Source organism: Sebastes umbrosus, chromosome 5 (genome assembly GCF_015220745.1).
Source record: "Sebastes umbrosus isolate fSebUmb1 chromosome 5, fSebUmb1.pri, whole genome shotgun sequence".
Lineage (NCBI taxonomy): Eukaryota > Metazoa > Chordata > Actinopteri > Perciformes > Sebastidae > Sebastes > Sebastes umbrosus.
This window is the reverse complement of record NC_051273.1, coordinates 10,291,788-10,313,681: the sequence shown is the minus strand read 5'-3', so window position 1 is coordinate 10,313,681 and position 21,894 is coordinate 10,291,788. Positions and strand designations below refer to the sequence as shown.

General features: G+C 40.4%; 1 protein-coding gene across 1 annotated transcript in view; it reads right to left on the bottom strand.

Annotated features, from left to right (window-relative positions):
* LOC119488849 (contactin-associated protein-like 4) overlaps positions 1–21,894 on the bottom strand; it is a 106,637-nt gene that overhangs the window by 82,359 nt on the left and 2,384 nt on the right. The window contains exon 2 of the mRNA XM_037770805.1: positions 6,527–6,637. Coding sequence (XP_037626733.1) covers positions 6,527–6,637 — 111 coding nt within the window. The remainder of the gene's footprint in view (positions 1–6,526; positions 6,638–21,894) is intronic.

Here is a 21,894-nt window from a genome sequence, read left to right as displayed (position 1 = left end):
AACCCCGTAGGGAATGCCCCTCAACACTTACTTTTCTTCAGCTCCATATCAGAAACAATACAGTCAAAGATTAGATTGTTGACTGATTTAGATGGATCACTGATCATCTGGCGCTTTACAAAATACTTCCAAGTCTCCTGGCACACAGCAAGCTGCCGCTGGGACTGATCAGCTTGTATAAAGAGCACTTGTTGCTAATGTATTAACCTTTAGTGTGGGAAAACCAGGTTGCCACTGTGAAGGAGATTTTTAGCAAGACTGGCCTCATTATTTTGTATTTTAAGGAATGGCACAGTTAAGGCCTAATAATAGTGGACTATTCAAACAGCTAGAGCATGGTGCCACATATGATACTGTAAATGCTTTTTTCAGCTCTTTTTGATGGGATCTAGAAGCAACATCAGTTAATGTGACGTTGCTATTTCTTGATTAAATAACAAACAATATCCTCAACACTGTGCTCAAACGTTTTGCCCCATAAACTCTGGTGGAATTTGAGTGTGATCATTTTTCTGCTTATTTTGGCTCTGTGGCTCAGAGTGCAGACAGAACTCACATGGGTCAAGATTGGCAAAAGCTGCTTTTGATTGAATGTGCTCAACTAGTCTTCAGCAGTGCAGTTTACATCAACAATATTTCTCCCTTGTTGATGACAAAAAAATGTCCTGAACATAATGAAGTCTGTTGCTGAGACCATCAGCTTCGATGCCTCCTTGGCCTCAGAGCCATCTGTTAGAGCGACCCTGCTGAGCTTCGTGTCAAAGCTCCCATCTCTGGCCTCTCCCCAACTTCATGACACACTAATTGTCCACTTTGCACATAGTTATGCACCTGGGAGTAATAAGATTAAATGTCAGTGCAGGACGGTGCTTCCTCCCGTTGCTGTTGGCCCCATTCAGTGTCCAGCCATAGTAGGGCACAACACTGGAAGTGGAGGCAGCACCGTAGTGGAATTAAATGGCCGCCATGTGTGAACATTTCTGTCAATGCCAGCCCTCCGTATGGGCTGACCAGCCAAGATGGGTTTAACTGGCAGCAGCCAAGGCCAAGGAGGCATGTGGGAGTTCTGTAACCTCGACACCCCAGCTGGCCATTTGGCCTATGACAGAGATATTTGGAGTCTGTTATAACTACTTTGTGATGGACGAGACACTTCGACTGGCTATCTTCTTCAGTTTTGCTTTCCCCTGCCCTTGTTCAGCAGCAAGAGGGAGTCAGTGATGGCTTCTCCTGGTGAATACCAGGTGAACAAGAGTAACAGGAAAATCCTGAGAAATTCACAAGCTAAGAAAATCAGACGCAAAACAAGAGGATGCCATTTCTGTAGTTCGTATCTTACTGGTACACTTATCAGCTGGCTGAGACAAAGCAGCTCCTCCTCTCTCTACCAGCGGTAACTTTACCTGCAGCAGTGAATCACATCAGCAGAGGGAGGAGGACAGAGGACAGGAGGAAAGACTTATACAGACTGATGTTTGTGTTCTTCATTCTTCATAAACGTCACTCAGGAATATTATGTATTCTATTGACATTTTAGATTTGTTTCCAGTGAGATATTAATGAGTTTGTATAGTGACTCTGCTATTGTACACATTACTGCTTGTTGCTGCTCTAGAAACAACATTTAGCCTATTAATATTTAAAATATTCAATTCTAATCCGGTTCTGAATTTAAAGAATTTATCGCAAGTCATATCGTTATCGCAATATTGAACAATATCGTACATCGCAGATTGTCCTCATATCGTGCAGGCCTACTGGCAACCATGAGATGTCATGTCACTGTTGCGGCATAACTGCACAGTTTCAATAGGGTGTTTTGGTTATTTCTTGCTTTTTTTCTCCTGATTTGGTGCAATTGAAAACATAATATAAAGAAAAGTTAATGTAAATGTCACTGATTTTTTTAACGTGGTGAAACGTTATTAAAAATCCACAATAACTGAACAATGGTATGATAAATCCAGCGGCACATTTGGCCCGTCCTGAAGGCACCCCACTTTGTGAACCCCTGCTGCAGGCTGCTGGAATGGGTCCAGCTGTATGATTGGCTTTATGTTTCAGCGGTGCCTACAGACCCAAGAAATGAGCCCAACAATTTCGCTCTCATATCAATTTCCTGCAATGTGTTGGAATGTGTTTACAGGAAAAAACTGTGCTGCCTTCACAATGGCACTTACTCCGAAAATAACATTCTGCTGGCTTATCTTCAATTTGTCTCCAAGTTGGTCAAATTATTCTTACAGTAGTAATAAAAGAAAAAGACGATTCTGTACTCTGGGAACACAGTCTCCCACTGAGCTCTGGAGAAATCTGCAAATCTTTCCCTCCGAAAGAAGCTCCAAAACCAGCTTAACAAAGCCCCACAACAGCATCCTGTAGCGCACTGCCTCTTGAATTTTCATTGTGGTGGGTGAATGACAACTCTGATTTATATCCCTTATGAGAGGAGGTGGCCCTGTGGAGAGTTTTGATGTACTAGTCTAATATAATTCCAATGCATACAGATGGGTTGGCAGTAACTGCTGTCCTTTCAAACCAACCCAGTCGCCAGAATAAAATGTTGGCATTGTATGTTTCTGCAAATCATTGTTACGTTGAATCTCTACGTTTCTGAGCCATCAACATTTCTACATACGTGTATATGAACGTTATAGTGATTTAACCGCTTGTGGCACTTTTGCTGTTTCAAACCTGCATTCTCAATTATGTTTAGGTTTAGGGAACAAAACTACCTGGTTAAGCTTAGTAAAAGATCATGTTCTGGGTTAATATAAGTACTACTAATTTTGGTTTCACACGGACATCGGTGCCGTGTTGACTTGGATTAAACGTATTTGTGATACGTCAAATACAAATGAACTCCGGGAGAAAAAACGTTCCCTCGAACCTAGGGCCGTCAAAGTTAACGCGATAATAACACGTTAATGCAAATTTGTTTTAACGCCACTAATTTCTTTAATGCATCAATAGCGGGCTCAGTTTTAAAGCTAGAGTGAAGATATCATATGAAGCTTAAGGTTAAATGACAAAAATCTCCCTTTAAGGTACATTTTGAAGAGATAAAAGATGTGCAATTAATTTGCGATTAATCATGGACAATCATGTGATTAATAGCGATTAAATATTTTCATCGATTGACAGCCCTACTCGAAACGTAATTGACAATGCAGATCGATACAATAGTCTTAGATAAGGCTCCATCGATACAAAACTCTGAATCCGACTAAAGTTTTGAGGCGAATCAGTCAAAAATCGATACCATGAACCGATACAGTCAGAAATAGCTCCACTTGAGCTGCTTTTTACGTGTTATGTGTGTGTAAGACATGGTTGTGGTAAGAGCGGAAAGAGAGAGAGCAAGATGTCAGTGTACGTGTACCGTTAATAGGGGAGAGACCTGACCCCTCATCTTCGTCTTTGGCTACCTTCTTTGGCAAAACATTAGCAAGTGCTAATAAACTAACATCATTAGCTTAGACTGCCTAGTGTCCCACTGCTGCACTAATATAGCAGCTAACTGCGTACAGATGGTGTCAACACAGTCTGTGGTGCCAACATATTCTTCACAGTCTAGTTTTTGGCCATTGTCAGTGGATGTCGTGAAATAACACTTGTCTTTGCATCAACGGTTTCCAGAAGACCTAGAATGCTGACTTTGTTTTATATACACCGATCAGCCATAACATTAAGACCACTTAGAGGTGAATTGAATAACATTGATTATCTTGTTACGATGGCACCTGGCAGTGGGTGGGATATATTAGACAGCAAGTGAACATTTTGAACTTTGAACTTTGTGTTGGAAGCAGAAAAAAATGGGCAAGCGTAAGGATGTGAGCGACTTTGACAAGGGTCAAATAGTGCTGGCTAGACGACTGGGTCAGAGCATCTCCGGAACTGCAGCTGTTGTGGGATGTTCCCGGTCTGCAGTGGTCAGGACCTACCAAAAGTTGTCCAAGGAAGGAAAACCGGTGAACCGTAACAGGGTCAGACCAGAGGCTCATTGATGCACAAGGGGAGCAAAGGCTGGCCCGTGTTTTCCGATCCAATAGAAGAGCTACTGTGGTTCAAATTGCTGAAAAAGTTAATGCTGGTTCCGGTAGAAAGGTGTCAGAACACACAGTGCATCTCAGTTTGTTGCGTACGGGGCTGGCTGCATATGTCAATAATGTCACTAATTCATAGTATTCCATCACATCATCATGACAGATATAAGGCAAACAACAGCTGAAAATAAAGCAAGTTACTAGCAATAAATTACAACCATGGCCAATGAGCCACAGTGAGCCATATTGGTATAGGAAATATAGGACACGTCATGAGAATACTATGAATTGAGTTAAATTGAATCGGATCAAAGCCGAAAAGATCGTATCAAAGTAGTATTATATCAAACTTTATTACACGGCTGTGTTGAAAACTCGATTCTGATGGTCAATCACGGCGTTCTACGGTCTGTTCTTTCTTTTTAGAAGACCGTTGCTATGTATAGCAGACCGTTGCTAAGGGCGCATTTCTGATGTCGGACTCTGGCAGACCGTTTTTGTGTCAAATTATTGATTTCTTAAGTAAGTAGCCATGTAATAAGCGGGATAATGTACAGCTAGCGGGTCATCGTTGTGAAAGAATCCCCTTCAGGGCGATGACAGACCCCTCCGCTTCGCGTTGGGGTCCACCCCTCCTTGCGGCATCGCCCTGTCGGGGTTTCTTTCACAACAATGACCGACTCGCTGTACAATATCCCTTACGTATTGAATCATTACATGGTTAACTGTATCAGTTTTGTATCGTATCGCAGACCATGTATCCAGATGTGTATCGAATCGTCTTGTGAGGGAAAGATACAAACCCCTAATGGTAACGTACTGTAATTTTTAGGAGACCAGGCTGTACTTTCTATCTGTCTATCTATCCATCTCTGCCTCTTTATCCCTTCTCTTGCCTCCACAGAGGTATCTCTCAGACTGTGTGAATCCAGCTGAGGTTTGTCTTTGATGTTTGGTGCTCTGCGTCCTATAGAGAGGCAAAGATTCCCTCCTGCACTGAGGGGGAAATGCACCACTGCAGCTCACAGAACAGAACTGAACACATTTCAGTAAAAACGAGGAAGATTCAGTTGAGGTGCTTTTTCTCCATTAGTTCCCAACATTTCACTGGCCTGAAGGTGCTTCTTGACGGCTGATGTCAACAATTGACCGAGTGCATAAAGTTTTAAGCTGCACAAGGCGAAACTTTTTATAGATGGCCGGCACCCCAAACCCCTCACTGTTTATGCTTTGAAACACAACTGCGAGAAAATGGAAAAGGTCACAGCTGTAACAGAAAAGGGTAGAGACGAGCGTTCACCATGGAGCTTGAGCTAGCAGGAACCTCTTACATTTATCCCTTTTCAACCAAATAGTTCCAAGAACTATGGAATCAGAGGAACTAAACTTTTGCACATCTGCCATCTGTGTTTCCACCACATCTGAGGGACTGTGAAAATTAGGCAAATTAGAACAATGGCAGATCTAAAAAACACGCCAGCATTTGAAATTCAATCCCACACATGAGAAACAACACAGACACCCTGATGTCCGTTTACTGTCGCGTGACTATACTGTTTGAGTTGGATGTAATGAATGAATGAATGCAAAGAAGACAAACAGAGAGGAAAACAGGGACTGAAATCTCCATCTCAATCCATCCAATCTACTGAGTGTTTGATGGTAATTTATTTCTGATTTAGTATGTAACTGCCGTGAAGCTATGACGTTTTGTTTCTCTTGTTCACTCAACTGTGGCACACTCTTTATATCGCACAATCTTTATATCGCTCTTTTTTTACTAGTCAGGAAGCCAACAAGTTAAAACAATTGATAATTTATAACCCTGCAAGGTCCAATCAAGGAGCATTATCACACACAGAAAATGAACACCAAATTTACATATATACATCAGGACATTATCCACGGGGAAAAAAACAACCTAAGCAAATGTCAAATACGTGTGTGGCTGGAAGGCCAACTACAATGTGGCACATCATGTGGCCACATAAGATAGAGAGAGCACACATATGCAGCCATGGAGTTTCATATAAAAAAACATGTATTTCCACAGCTGGTTTCAACCACAGAGTAGACTGGAATGGAAACAACTTGAGGAGTGTAATTTAAGTTAACATGACATCTTTCTCTCCAGGGAAACCTCGATTCACCAACAATGACTGAACATCATCACATCTTCTACACTGTAATTTATTTCAACGGATTTTACTGCTATATTAGATTAAGACTGAGCAATGAATTCTGGGTAATAAAGCCCCTCATACCTTTAAAACACTCAGGTTTGCCAAAGTGTAAAGCTTTTGTAGTGTAGCTTTAAATATGAGTCGCTGAAACAAAGTCCTGCACCAAATAAAGTATGTATCACAGTCAATCGATGAGCTCAGAGATTATTTATAACAATAAATCCATCTGGAAATGTGCTTCTTCTGCAAGGGGTAAAATATTTAAGATGGACATAGCAATGGATGATTCCTCACCTTCTCTCCTGTTGACCTTAGCAAAGACCGGCCCATGACTGCTGGTTAGCTGGGAGGAGCTTCTGAATGATGACAGCGGCAGATTGGCTACCAGTGGGCTGTCGCATGCCTCTGTGAACCAATAACAAAGCAGAAGAGACAGTTTAGAGCCATGGATCATTTCATTGAACCTATGGATGAATATGTTACAGCGTGTTAGCTCACTGTAACAATGGTGAAAAGCAGACTGAAGGAAAGGAGGAAGTTTTCTACTAATTGAAAGGTTAAACTTGAAGCTCTCTAACAGATAATGGGTCACACAGAGCAGGAACCTGAATAAGACAACTTGGTTTCAGAGGGAGAGGGAAGTCAGTGCAGACCTTTTCATGCCTCATACAGTTTGATGTGTATAAATGTCAAGGGTGGGAATTGGAGTTATAAATTGAGTACAAATTAACTCTGAATTAGTGACCCATGAACAGTAAGTATATGACTGTGATATATGGCAACAGTCTCAAAGAGGAAGTATCAAAATGAAGGATACAAGAGTGCCAATGTTAAATTTGATCTGTTCAGTCATCACTAAAGGGACTGTTTGTAACTTCTTACAGGTATAAATCTACCGGGTCGGGATCCCATGCGCGCTCGTGTGTGGCCGGAGTCTCTCCTCCTCTGCCTGCTTGCCTTCACTCACACACCGCACGCGTTCTCGCTGTCTCGCTCCACCTCTACACATGCATGCGCGCTCACTACACACTGCAGAAGAGTTAGTCGCTCTGAGAATATCTAGTGAATGTACAGTGGACGTTTGTGCAGAAATAAATGCTGCAGCTCCTCCACACCAACAGAGGTTTCCCGTGTCTTGTGAAGTGACGGGGCTCCGCAGCGAGTTACGTTATCGTCTCCGACCGGGTGCCAGAGGAAGACACCGGCACCCGGTCGGAGACGATAAAATTTCTCTTCCTGCTTCAGCCCCGGAGACTGAAGCAGGAAAAGCCAACACTAGGATCAGCAATGATTCATGGAGAGACCTTCGTCTGGTCAGCTAACATTACTGCCATGCAGGTGAAATATAGAGTGATATTGTGGTTTTAGCTGACGTGTGTCGCCTCACTGTTTTGAGCGATGCTCGTTCATGTCTATTTAGAGCGAGCAAGCGCGAGCCCGATGCTGTCTTTCGTTGACTTAACGGCCACAGGTGTCGCTGTTAACAAGCATTTCTGAAAGTTACAAATAGTCCCTTTAAGTGTTATAGTTAGGGATTATCGAGTGATATGCCTTTGCATGTGCTGCTATACTTTATTACTGTAAGAGGCACTTCTCAATAGAAAGTAGGAAGCCACCTGTCCATGGAAGATCTCTGGGTCAGCCAGTATCTACTCTGCTGTCCTGCTCTCTGAGTCCTTCAGCTAGAAACTACTTTGAGGGCTGTTGTTCTGCAGCTGACAAAAGCAGTTATGAAACAGGAGTGGTGACTTGATTTGTCATGTATCCACGGGGAAGCTGTTTCCCCAGAATACCTGATTATTAAGTAATTATCAGATGTTCACTCGTTTCCATGATTACTGTGTAAGTGTAATCTAAAACTCTTTTTTTAATGGATGTTGTTTTCCACCACTGAGAAGAGAGCCAGTTCAAATTATTCACAAACAATTCAGAAGTGCTAAGGTCCTGTCTCCCTTCACTGACAACAAGGCTTCAGCTGAGATTACCTTGTCAACATTGTTGTACTTCATTTCAAGCACAGAGGGATTTTCATTACCGGAGACTATAAACCACAGGCTGTTGACAAGTTTTGAATAACCTGTCATATCCACCTAACTCCTCTCTGCAGACACTTCAGAGTTTGTCTGTGCATTTCCATTCATGCTCAGGTCATTTGCTGCATCTTCAAACAGAAAGGAATCTACAGGAAAGTCATGGCTTTATGTTGTAATGCACCGTCATATATTGGAAGATCTCTTTTGAACCCACTAAAGCTTCCTCTGCTCACCACTCATGTGTTTTTTATTAATGTGCCAAACATGTGAAATTGTCCTCTCAGTTCTCAATTTTCAAAACTTTGGTTAATGTTTTTAAGTTTTCAGATGGAAAAAAGATGCCTTAAAATGCAAATCCAAGCAAACTACTGCACAGCTTAAAATAAGAAAGTAATATTAAGAAACTACTGAAAACATCCCAGCCAGCTCGATTGGCTTATAGTTATACGGAACATGTTCTGACACCGGTGACATGTTGACATATGGCAATGCTCAGAAAGTCTTTCATAACAACATGAACAAAGGAAAAAGAGTCAAAATTGTGATGTGCTCCAAATGGGCTAAAGAGCACATTTCCTAGTACTGTTAATGTCAATGGACCATTTTACAGTTTGCAAACAATGATGACGTACGCAAGTGTGCGCACGCAGTTTGGCAACAGAAGTACGGCGGAGTGCAATAGCTTGACAAGCTATGCAAGGGCAATAATCACCAAGGATAGCGAATGCAACCTAAACAAATTGACTTTCCAGATCCAGATTAGTCAGTGAGTAGAATTCTGTAGAGCTTGAGTCCTCTGTTTGAATATTGATTCTGACAACCGAACACGCAACAACCAGACATTTTGAGCTGGTAACCTGTTTTGATTCAATGTTTAAAGCAAGCCACCAGGAAGAGCGCCGGACTTTGAAGCAAACTTTCGTAGTGGCCAAACGGTGGAATTACAACTTCCGTGTCCGTCACATGATGCTATTGGGCCCAAAAAAAACTTTTTCCCATAGACTTACATTGGGAAAGAGACGTCTGTAACTCAGCGGATAAATATATATTTTTTTTAGGGTAATTCAACTTCCCAGTACGAACACTTGAATAGCCCTTATTTAATTCATTAGGTACTAGCTGAATAAAACGCCACTTCCGTTCCCTTGCCAACATGCACGCACATATTTTTGATGACGTCTGCTATGAAAAGGGTCTTTTGACTGTTCACTACTTGGATCTATCAGTGCATCAAAAATGAATCCGTTACATTTTTTTTCACTCTTGATCTAATGATGTCTAATTAAAGAAAACAACCTGTTTAGATGTTGGCAGATCCTAACATCTTTCATAACGCTACCGTTTCTTCATCTCCATCCTGCCAGGCCTGAAGCTGACAGAGCCACAGAGCAAGCTGTGGATTATAGCAGAGCACCGACTGCAAAATACAGCAGAATTAGTGTAGAGAGGTGAAATGAGCGCTGTAAAACCTCAGTGGGATAATGTGTCATGAAAGCACGGCCTTGGCAAGAAAAGCTGGGTTAGAAGAAGCAGAGGTGTTTGAACAGGCGAGGCTGATTTTCCTCGGAGGAGCAGTGACATTTGAAAGGTGACTGTGAAAAAAGGTAAAGCACAAATACAGAGAGTTTAGGGGAAAATGAGAGTAAAAGGCTGCTGAACTGTCAGCCACTGGCCGGGGCTATGTCAGACACAAATATATATGGATCTAAAAAGCTTTTCTAAAACAGAGCTACAAGGAAGGCACAGTTTCTTTACTGAACTCTTGACAGAAGGAGACTGACAGCAGAAGGGGATTCAATTGCAATACTGACCGAAGTAGAAACCTAATATGTCAAAGAATTTTTATCAAAGTTCAATATTATCGTTTAACAAATATGAAGATTTTCCAGCGCAGATTTGATGTCATCAAAACTATTTTCCCCTGTTCCTTCATCAGTTTTATCTCTGCTTCTTTCTTTGCTTTAGATATAATTTTAAAAAAAAGCTACGGGGGTGCGCTATTGTTACAGCCACATCTGGACCAGGAAGGTCAACATCTGCTGTTTAATAACCTCTCAAATGGCCTCAAGTTTACCAGTTAATCCGGTTTAACCTGGCTTGTGGGAAATGGTATTCGTTAAAGATGCGCAGATTGGCAGCATTTCTTTTGCCTTCGCACAGTTCTCTCTTCGCTCGCAGCTAACGTTGCTAACAGCGCTAACAGTGAAAACAACTGCAACAGCAATGACAGAGATAACAGTGTTAACCTGGGGGGGACCGGAGGTTGGGTGCTACGCTTCAGCAACAGCGCGGTCAGTCGACAACGACGTTATCAGTTGTAACCGCCATATGAGTACCGTGCAGAGCAGCGGCCGTGAGCTAGTCAGTGGGGCACGCACACATGCACAAACATGCATTAAAAGCATGCACGGCCGGCCTAGCTATGTCAACAAAGCACAGAGAAGCTCGGATTACAACACAAACAGAGGGAGAGAAACTTCATTCTCTGCTCAGGTAGACATTACTCCTCTATACCTTTACATAGCAAACATTTGTTTGCTGCCATATTAATGCTCTGAATATCTTATGGAGCACCTTTAAAGACCACTATATATATAAAATATTTAATAAACAACAATGTCAAATGTTTTTGTTTTTTAATTTATGATTCTTCTTTGGACAAATGGATGTCATTTGCGTAACTACAAATGTCAATATGATTTTCTTACATCTGGAACCGTATCCAGGAGTTCCAGTTTCAGTTCAGTTTTCTATGAAAGACTAAAGGACAGCAAACTCAAGCAGCTTATGACACTTGTCAAAACACCTGTGGCCATTGTTTTCGATGTAAGTTCAAACGCTGGGCTATTTTCCAGCATCGACGGGCATCAACTCTTTAGAAAGGCAGCAATTTTATTACATTTGCTCCCTGGATCACCACATCACTGTACCTACTGTTTGTATGATGAAATCAATTGATGCGAGTCAAATGACAACACTGTGATGTGGCTGGTGTGTTTTGCGCTTGAGGCGTAGGGTTACAGGAGAGAGAGAGAGAGAAACAAAAGCAGAGACAGAAAGTCCATATGTCTGCAGTATATCATCCAGTTTACCATTCTAGTGAAATAGTGAGTGCCCAGAGAGACAACAGCAGATCCAGAGATGCTGAATACTGATGAGTACCATCCATCACTTCAACAAAAGGTAAAAGAGTTCAGAGCGGTAGAAGTGTCCCAAACAGTCAGAGTGGACTTGTTGATCAGTGTGATCTCGCTCTCTCTCTCAGAGTCAGCAGGATCTAACAGCCACCGTCGAGTGGAAAACAGCTGTGCTTGTCTGTTTGTGTCTTTTCAAACTTCTCACCCTTTACCAAAGAAGTGCCAGCAGACAAAGGTTCATCTTAGGCCTGTCAAAGTGAACGCACTAATAAGGCGTTGACGCAAATTAATTTTAATGCCACTAATTTCATTAACCCATTAATGCAACTTGTGATTTTTAGGATGTAGCAGGCTCATTTATCTATTTATCTACATTATACACTGTGGGACTGTTTGAACTCTAAGCAACTTTTCTAACTTAGAGGCAACACTAAAATAAATATTTAATAACAATAATATTCATACTCAAACTTACTACCTGAACCCCAAAACAACTGGGAATCAAACTTCTGTTTAAGTTGTCTTCATAATAATGGATATAAACATTAAGAGTTTATTTTCAGACAGTTACTGTTTGTTGTATTTTTTTGAGATGGTGATAGACACTCAAACTAAAAGGGGTCAAAACAGGAAAATCCATATACACTCAGACAAGTATACATTCTGTCTAGTCCCACATCTAACTATAAAGAAAGGAATCTCTATCTGTGCTCCATGCGCTCTGAACGGGCATGACCGCTGACAACGCTACAAGCAGCAACACTCGGAGCCAAGCAATCCAAACGGTCACGCCACTAGTGTATCTAAAGAAAGAAGGGTGAGGGACATGACCAGAAAGAAAAAGAGTTGACCCGAATGCGTCGAATCTTCAACCATTGCCATGGTAATCGACCTCCAAATCAGCATTCAAATGCTTAGTTTTTTTTATTTGTTTTTATATAAATATGTAATAATAATGTATAAAAATAAGGAATAATCCATTAACATTATTCATTATTCATATTCAACATTAGTTATTATTAGTTATTCTCAGACGGATATTGCAGTTTGTTGTGTGTATGTGTTGTGTGAGGTGTGTACCTCTACACACAACAACTGTACAGTAGCGTGGCAGCGGCACTGTCCCGGACACTGAAACGGGGGAGATGGAGACAGCCAGACAGAAGAACATGTCAGCCTGCTGCGTTGCGCCGCGCCCGGGTTGCGTGACGCTGCTTTGCCTTGAGGTATGTTGCGAAGCTTCGAATACCTTCGAATATTTCTCACCGAAACTTCGGAGCCCAAAAAATGGTATTCGGGACAGCCCTAGGATTGACAGTTAAAAATGCCCAAAGTCACAAAACTGTCTTAGCTACTCAAGATGACATCCTGTATTCTGACAATGAGTAAAAAATCTCTGCCTTGTCATCTGTCTCTTGCAAATCACAGACTGAGATATCAAAAAATGTGGTTTCTTTACAATGAACGCTATAGTCTCACTGAGCCTGGCTGTAATAAAGTTTCTATTTCCAAATTATGCCCACTTTAAACTACAAATCAGCTGTGATTGATAGCGGATTTCCAAAAGTCTTCATAAGTAAATCAACTTTACTTATTAACTCAGTTTGTGACTTTCTATCTGAGTTGTGAGGTGTAACCTAAAAGTATTTCGTTGAGTCATCCAGAATTGCGTAAGTCAAACTAATAGTAAGCCTGGTAAAGCAGTTTGGCTGAGACTGATGTGAATCCTGACAGTCTGACAGCTTAAATGAGACGCTCTGCTGCCGGGCTGACTGCGAACAATGAGAGAAATAGTTGTTCCTCATTTCCAGCCCTTCATCTGTCTGTTGGTGACACATCAGGCAGTCCCTTAATACTGCTGACTCTCGCCATCTAAAACCTCCCTTGTTAGAAAATCACATTACATGTATAGTACACTGTAGATAAACCGCTCTCCGCAACATAATTAACTGCTATTTCTCTGTAAAACGGTATGAAAACAATGCTGTAATTTCTTCTGTGCTAACTGTATTAATATGTTGCTCCATGGGAGGCCAACCTAATCAGCAGAATTAAATGATCAAAAGAAAACTGCACTGCCACAAAGTAGCAATTAAAACATTTATCTGGAGTCTGCGAGGTTTACGCTCATCACATTAGCACACATGCGGAGTGCTGAGACAAGCAACAAAAAAATGAATGCAAAACACATCAGTAATGAGAGGGAAGATTCAAAAATCATTCCAAATGAATTATGTCAGTCTTATGCAGATTTTCGAGAATTGCTGCAGGTTACATCACTTCTACTAATGGACCCAGGGGGAGTACGTGATGAGCATTTCATTAATGGATCATATTTGCATTTCAAAATAGGGACAAGAAATTGAACGGCATTCTTTTCTTTTCCTTTTCTCATTTAGAGGACATTAAGTCACTTTGTTAAAAATAAAAAAAAAAGACACTACAAATTATCTTACTCCTCTTTCTTTCTCTTTTGCCTCCAGCACTTAGGGTTGGCTTTCCCTATGGGTCGAGAAGAAATTACATTTCTAAAACATTTTCTTTAAAATAATCAAGCAATGCATTGACTTGAGCATGACTCAAACCTTGAGCTACATAGATTTTTATAGGACAGTGTCTATAAATTGCAGCAAGTCCTCCTAATTAAACTACAAAATATGTTGTAATTGATCTGCAGAACAACACTAATCAAGGTTATGGGACTTTTGTCATTGACTTTTGGAGGGAAACGGGAGACGATCAGCAGTGTTTTTGTTGTTTTGATCCACCCGACCTCCTCCTGTATACTTCAAGGCTCTATCACAAAGTCATGCTACTGCCAACTTTGCTATCAATGGACAAGAGTCTTAATCCGCATGGCCGCTAGAGAGGTTTGTCACCATACTTGCCAACCCTCCCGATTTTCCTGGGAGACTCCTGTTTTTCATTGCTTTTTTTCCTTTTCGTTATCTTAACCTGTTTCTGGAACTGAACAGTGTGTATAATCCCTACTGTTTCCAACGGTCATTTCCCGGCGGAAGAAAGCAGTCTATGCTCGCGACACAGCGCAGTATGAGCTCATGTTTAAGCTGTGCTCGCCACAGCGTGCAGCGCCCAAAGTTGGGCTTTGCTCAATGCAGCGAAAAGCCGCCGTGGTATGGCCCAAGCCATTAGAAATACCGGGTTTTGGAGCGCAGTGGTGCCGTTGTGTCTGAAAGGACCTTCAGTGAGTGAGAGAAGGAGAGAGAAATGGAGAGAACTAAGAGAAAGAAATACTCAAGCAGGAGCAAAAATAAATAAAAACTGATGAATATTAGTTAATGCTAGAGATTCACACTAGTTCACAGCAGAGGGGCAAATTATTCTGTATTCTTTCCTGGGAGTTAAAGGTAAAATCAAACAATTAACATAAAAATGCTGTGCAGTGTACTTATTATTTTTGTTATTTTCACTCTTTAAAAGTCACCAGAATGCAGGAAACAAAGTCTCTGTAACTCAAATTTTTCAGACCCCCATTTTAGTTTACAAATCCTCCCTTTTTTTGATGTCTCAAGGTTGGCAAGTATGTTTGTCACTTGAAAGTAAACAAGTGGCGTTTTGGGGCACTTGCTGAAACAACTGACGCTGATGTTTTTCTTGGGAGGAAAATCTCCTAAATTGAGCAAATAATACTTTTAGACTGTTATTAAGCTGCTGCATGAACATTTCGTTTTGAATACCAACAAATCAACTTTTTTCCTGCTTCATCTCTTGTGGTTACAACAGAGGATGTATTTTAGCAGCTGAATAAAAACATCCAGCTAGAAAATAAGCATAGTAATCTTTGACTTGATTATATTCCTCACACACAAAAAAACACTGTGTTACTGAGTAGGATGGAATATACAGTACATCATTGACCTACGGTGAGTATAAAAAGTTACAGTTAAACAATGTTAAATAGACTTTTCTTGTATTTATCCCGACTTGTGCTCTTCAATCACCTTTTCGCTATTATGCAAACATGTACTTTATATTTTTCTGTCGATCAGTGACAAAAAAGCAACATTAAATACTTTGATTCATTGTTCTAAAACAATAAAATATGAAAACCTCTATGTTCAACGTTTCACATTGAACTACTGTATCTACAGTGCATGCTCTTGACCCCTATTTTGTTATTTTTTATTTTCTGATTAGTGAGCAAGGACAAAGTTTCCTTGGGTACGAAACTGTAAGTGACAAACAACTCAGTTCCTCAAGGCCTCTCCAAAAAACTCTCAGATCTTAAATAATAGCCCTCACTGATAAATGCTTGTTGTGAAAAAGGAGAATTCAAGGTTTCTTTTGCAACTTGGGTCATATTTTTGTCGTTTTGGTCATCATTCTGGTTGTTCTAAAATAACATAACTGGATTTAAAATAGACTTGTTTAAAAACTGTCTATTGTAAAATGTTACCATAAGAAAATAGGGTGATGAACAATAGAAATAAGATCTAGTATTATTAACTTGATGGTGTCTGGTTCGGGGTGAGCAGGTTTAGTGTCATTACATAAGGCTCTTTTCAAAAAGAAGAGGAGGTCAGAATAAGATCCGTACATGAATACGAGTCCTGATGGGTATAATTACTACTTACTGTATTTCAAGAGGCACTTACACGGCCTGCTCCCACTGTGCCACTCCACTCCTCCAGCCAACAGATATAAGAGGTTGTCATTTAATCGGAAAGGAGGAAGGTCAAAGCAACAAGTTAAGTAATTGTAAACTGTATTTATAGCTAATCTGATGTTAATTTGCTGTTTAATTGATTGAGACAGGAGTAGCAATGAGGGACAATGCTGAGACATACTGATACTTGTATAGGAAAAGCCCTTTAAGTAGCATGAGGTGTGCAGTAATACTATTTATACATGTATAACAATAACACTTTAAAAGAAAATTCTAGCTTATTACAACTTGGGTCTTGTTTTGTCTAAGAGATATTGTTAATAGCACTTATACATTAGAGGGCTTGATGTTTAAACACCATATTCTGTGCAAGTTAGGCAGTTTTCAGAAGTCATATTTGCCCAATAAACGCTGATAAATAAACTACATTTTAAAGCTATTAACCTTTACAATAAGGTGCCATGCTTGTAGTCTCTGTACCAGATAATATACAAGAAAGGGAATTAGCGAAAAACCTGAAGGAAAAAAATGTGACTGGTTTTCACAGGCGCATGACATCTATTAAAATGTTCTGCAATGTCCTACTTCGTTTTATTATTGGTTTTCATTTCTTGTGAATTTAGTTCTGCTCACAGATCATGATCATTGCCATGGAGAAAGTGGCAATGACTTTCAAATAGAGCATTCAACCTATTTCATAAAAGCAAGGTTTTCTTCAAAGAAAAGGTAATTGCATGTTACAGTATAGTGTCACCCCGCTGGCGGGAAAGTATGATCATGATACAGAAGAACAGGATTTTATTGCTGAAACTTGTGTTGCTGTGCACCACAGAGCTGCAGCTGTGTGAAGGTGAGATGAGGGGAGTCAGGCGAATTAATCTGACATCACACACGCACACAGATTCACACACGCCCACACACACACAAAAGAAAGAAAAAAAAGAAACCCACTGATGGGTGAAATGAGAGAAGGAGTTAGGAGTGTCACTGCATGGCTTAAAGACGGAGGGCAACTACAATGAATGTCCACGCAGGGCACTGAACCAAACTCCACCACTTCTTCGCTCTCTTTTTTTTGTGCACTCTTCTTCTACAAATTCCTTCTCTTGTTTTTCTATTTTCTTTCTTTCTTCTGTCCCATCACACTAATAGACATACTTCAATTGTTTAGCTGCGGCTCAGCTTTGTCCACTGTTACCACCCGTTTCCTTTACAGGTATAATATGCAAGAATTAACAAAAAACAATGTATGGACTGATAAAAAAATCCCTCTCAATCATCACTTATGACCCACTAGAAGTGTGTGGCGGTGTCTTTTTCTGCAGAAACTACCTGTATTTTCTCTTTTCTTATTATTTTGCCTTACTCAGGACGCTTCTGGGCGTCAACAAACATCCGTTCGGTCCCACGTGGGGGTGCCAATAACAGTAGTAGTCAAATAGGTAAAATATCGTCGCTTTGTCACGCCCCTCGGCTTCTGATACTGACTCACAAGTCCCGGTTCAAAGACAGGGTCGCTAAGAACAATAGACAGAGAAAGCACTACTTTTATTCTGAAACCCACGGTATAGCATTTGCTGACGTAACTTGCTGGGGTTCTGCCAAGTTTGTGCATGCCCACCGAGATCTGCATGCACCTCGGGGCAGCACGCACAGCATAAAACAAAAAACTACCTAATATTTTATTGATTTCTATGGCAAAGTATGGTTTGAAAAACAATATAATTTTCTTTCTTGGGGTTCCTCAATGGTGACAAATGATCTGAGGTCTATAGTTTATGAATGCTTAGAATCATCAATATTTTATTAGACTCTGTAGCATTTCCTTGATACAGCTGGTCTAAATTTGTATAGTATAGTATAGCTGTTATACTTCCTTAAAAACAAGGAGAAAAAGAACACAATTATAAATAATAAATATAATAAACTAAACACTCGCCCTGAGAAATATTGAAAGATAATCAAATAAACATTGAAAATTTAGACCAGTTGTATCAAGGAAATTGGTCAGTGTATCTTTTGGTCATTTGATTTTCCTTTCACGAACGGATATTAAAAAACAAAAAATTAGTGGTTATTTGATTTTCGTTTTAAAATACAAAAAAAATTTAAAAACAAGGCGTTTTTCTTTATCAGGGTCAAAAAGGGATGAACTTAACTTAAAAAACGGGTTGATTTTCATTTTCTATTTCTAAAAGCAAAAAATAAAATCACTAGAAGACAGAGACGAAAAAGGTTCTTTCCAAGCAGACCGCGAGGCAGTGATTGGTAGACGTTTTTACAGGATTAAAGCAGCTACAGATGACTGCTCTTTTCCAGTCCTTTTTCAGAGCTCATAAGTAATGGATCGCTGTCGGGGTGTAAAGGCCATTTCAACCAATATAACAAATAGTGTATACTGGATAACATCGTCAACCCTGCCTTTAAAGTTGCAGTATTGGAGCAAATATGATTTGAAAACAAAATTCTCAATTTTTCATTATGTTTTATAAGAGTTTTTAAGTTATGTAATGTGCAGTATCAACAGCTTAAAAAGGCGCACATGTCTATCAATATATCTTTTAGCATATTACCATTGGGGGGACTCGTTTCTGACTTGTTTTTTGCAGTGGTGGAAAGTCACCAAGTGCCTTTACTCAGGTACTTAAGTACAATTTTGAGGTACTTGTACTTTACTTCCGTTCTATGATATTTTATATTTCTACTCTACTACATTTCAGAGGAAAATATTGTACTATTTACTATACTACTATTTAATCTGAATACTTCTTCCACCACTGATTTTCTAGTCTAAAAGCAAAGAGAACAAATTATTTCCTAAGAGAAATTTCTTACCCACCATCCTTGCTTTTTGGAAAAGAGAAAAATATATGTTTTTATGAATTGGATATCAACTGTCACTGAATTTATGAGTCACATAAAGCCCCAACGGGCTGTCAGAAAAAAAAGGTGATGAATCCACAGTATATCAACATGTCCCTCATCATTAAGACTGTGTGTTTTTGCTAATAGCTGATGCCCATAGTTTCTACTTTCCTCCAGCTTCAGAGAGTGACAGTGAATAGTGACCTCAGCAGAATGTGGCTTCTTGGACCAATAACAAGTCATCTGAGATAATGACAGGGCCATTTGATGAATGGGTCTGTTTTTAGGGAGGCAGGCATCCACTGGGGAGTTGGCCTTGGGCAAACACAAAATCCCTCAGGTCACAAAGCCAGATGGATGGACTGCAGTTCTCTGTCACTTTTATCGCTTAACTACTTGTCCCTGGATTAATAAATCTGGAGTCATGACTGGCAGCTCCAGGCTCACACCACCAAGCCGCTGCCACCTTTATGTAACCTTGACTTAATCACAACCTTTTCATGACTCCACTTCTACTAAACACATTTTCATAAATGGCGCGATAGAGGAAAAGTTAGGGGCGATTTATCCTCCACTACTTTGCTCTTTCCTCATGGCGGTTCTCTAAGACGCCGCCACCGTCGCACGAAGCACAAAGGACAGCGGGGTTTTGCAGAGAAAATGCCTCACGCATTCACATCAAATTGATTTTATTCAGAGGTTTATGTTCTCTCAGTGCACACCACCAACTCATTGAAAAGTAATAAATTCTTATGAGATAGGGCTGTTCGCATACGAAACAGGGAGCTAGGCCCATACTTAAATCAACTCCTCTCCCAGCATATTTTTTACCAACGTATTCTCTGTCTGACGGTGGACTGGAGGAGATGAATTTCCAGCAGTCTGAGAAAATAACAGTGCCTTAATGTTTCCCTCCGATCTCCGCTTTAGGTAGTTAAATAATCAAACACGCCTACCATCCTGTCTCAGCCACCTGTGAGATGAAACACCGGTGCAATAATCAAAATGCAGATCAAATTGTGTTTTCTGTAAGGTTTTAGAAAAATGTAATGTGTCTATACCTGTACACTGCTTGTTGTGGTGAAGTGGTACCGATGGTACTGTATTTGCAAAATGAAGTGAAACTGAGGAGGAGTGTGTGAGTAGACAAATTACACCATAAAGTTGAAGTTGAAGGGAGGAAGAAGGTACGGATTGCATTCCAGAGACTAATGATGATGGTGATGATAAAGATGATGTTATGATGATGACTAGTTGACAATACCCACCAGAAAAAAGACAGCATAAGTAATTTGCTCGAATGCTCACAACGACTTGTGTTCTCCTGACCTCTTGCAGTCAGGCAAATAATTATTTTTCTTTCTCACTAGGCAGCAGTAGTATGACATTGTTATACTGCCACAAAACCACTTCGAAAGAGGTCAGAGTGAAAGGCTGCGCATACGAAGCATATGACATCTACACTGGAGGCTGAGCCATCTCTGACCAACAGTCACCACTGGTGTCTTCTAACCTTGACGGGAATTTTTCCTGTGATGTTATCTGAGTTTTAGTTGCCTAAACTTTACCATAGAGATGGCAGATCACAAGAAACCAGGTGGCAACCTCCGGGTCTGAGAAGTGAAGCCAATGTTTAAGTGCCTTAAACTTGCATTCTTTCTAACAGCCAGCAGGGGGCGACTCCTCTGGTTGCAAAAATTGCTGAACTAAGGGCTTTAAAAAGGCAGTCCACAAACCAATGGGTGACATCATGGTGACTACGTCCACTTCTTATATACAGTCTATGCAAGAAACTCTTAAATTGTTTTGGAAGGCACTCACAAACAACCTATTGCTTAAACAAACAGCTGTTTGTGGTGTCTCTAGACTTGGTTTTAGAATTAGGTTCAGGTGAAATTATGGTTAGGGATGTAATTGTAATAGTGCTTGTAGTATGGTTAAACAGCATCAAAAAACCCTCTCTATAACTTTCAAGCTTTCTCTCATGATCCCTTTTTTTCATACAATTACTTATCTAACTTTTCGTGTATATGTTGAAAGTGTGAGCCATTATCCCCATTTGAACGATTAATGGTGTCTGGCCCCTCTCTGTGATAGGAGGCTTTCCACATGTTCAAAACAGTTAGAAACACTTTTGCCTTCAGACGCAGTCTGATGACTTGTCTTAAACAAACTAGTCATTTTGAGTGTACACCCGTCTTCTGGGTCAACACAAGTTGGGTTAGGGTCATATCAGTGAGGATCGTCACTTCACTTCAAGCATAAGGGCCGAGTTATGCTGCAATAGTTTGTATGATACGTTATCCGACCATGCTGGATAAAGTGTTTATAGCTATTTCAAACGCCCACACTCCCATAGAGAGAAGTGGGACACAATAAATGTTTAAATATGGGAATAATGGTGCACATTTTCAGACAGACATTCTCTCCTGGAAGCAAATCATAGTGATAGCTGTTAAACGCATGAAAAAAGAGAGCTTGAGAGAGAAGCTGCTTACTCTCTAACTTCCACACAGCTGGCGAATCGCTGCATGAAGTGGCCGTGAATGTTGGATTGTCGGTTTCATAAAGTTACAGAAATTGTCAGACAATGTCTGGTTCCGAAACTGTTCAACTATCAACTTGTGATGAACCACGCTGTCAGCTTTAGTATGAACGTGTGTGTGAGTGTGAGATAGAGGGAGAGACATACAGTATATTAACAGAGGAAGACAGAGAGAGCATCGCTGAAGATGATGGATATGACAATGACTGAAACCTCCTGTCCTTCATGTACAAAACAGGATGAGTGATATCATAGTTCTTCACTGCGCTGAAACCTTTTCATTGCTTGGGAGGCATAATCTGGACAGTAGACAGGTCATTAAGTGATGATAAAGGCTCTGACTGATGGACAATGTGCTGCAGAGCTGAATATATGAAGCACAGTGGGGTGATACAGTACAATCTCAGGTTTAGTGATTTGTCTCTTGGATAATGTTGTGTCTGAGCCAACACAGA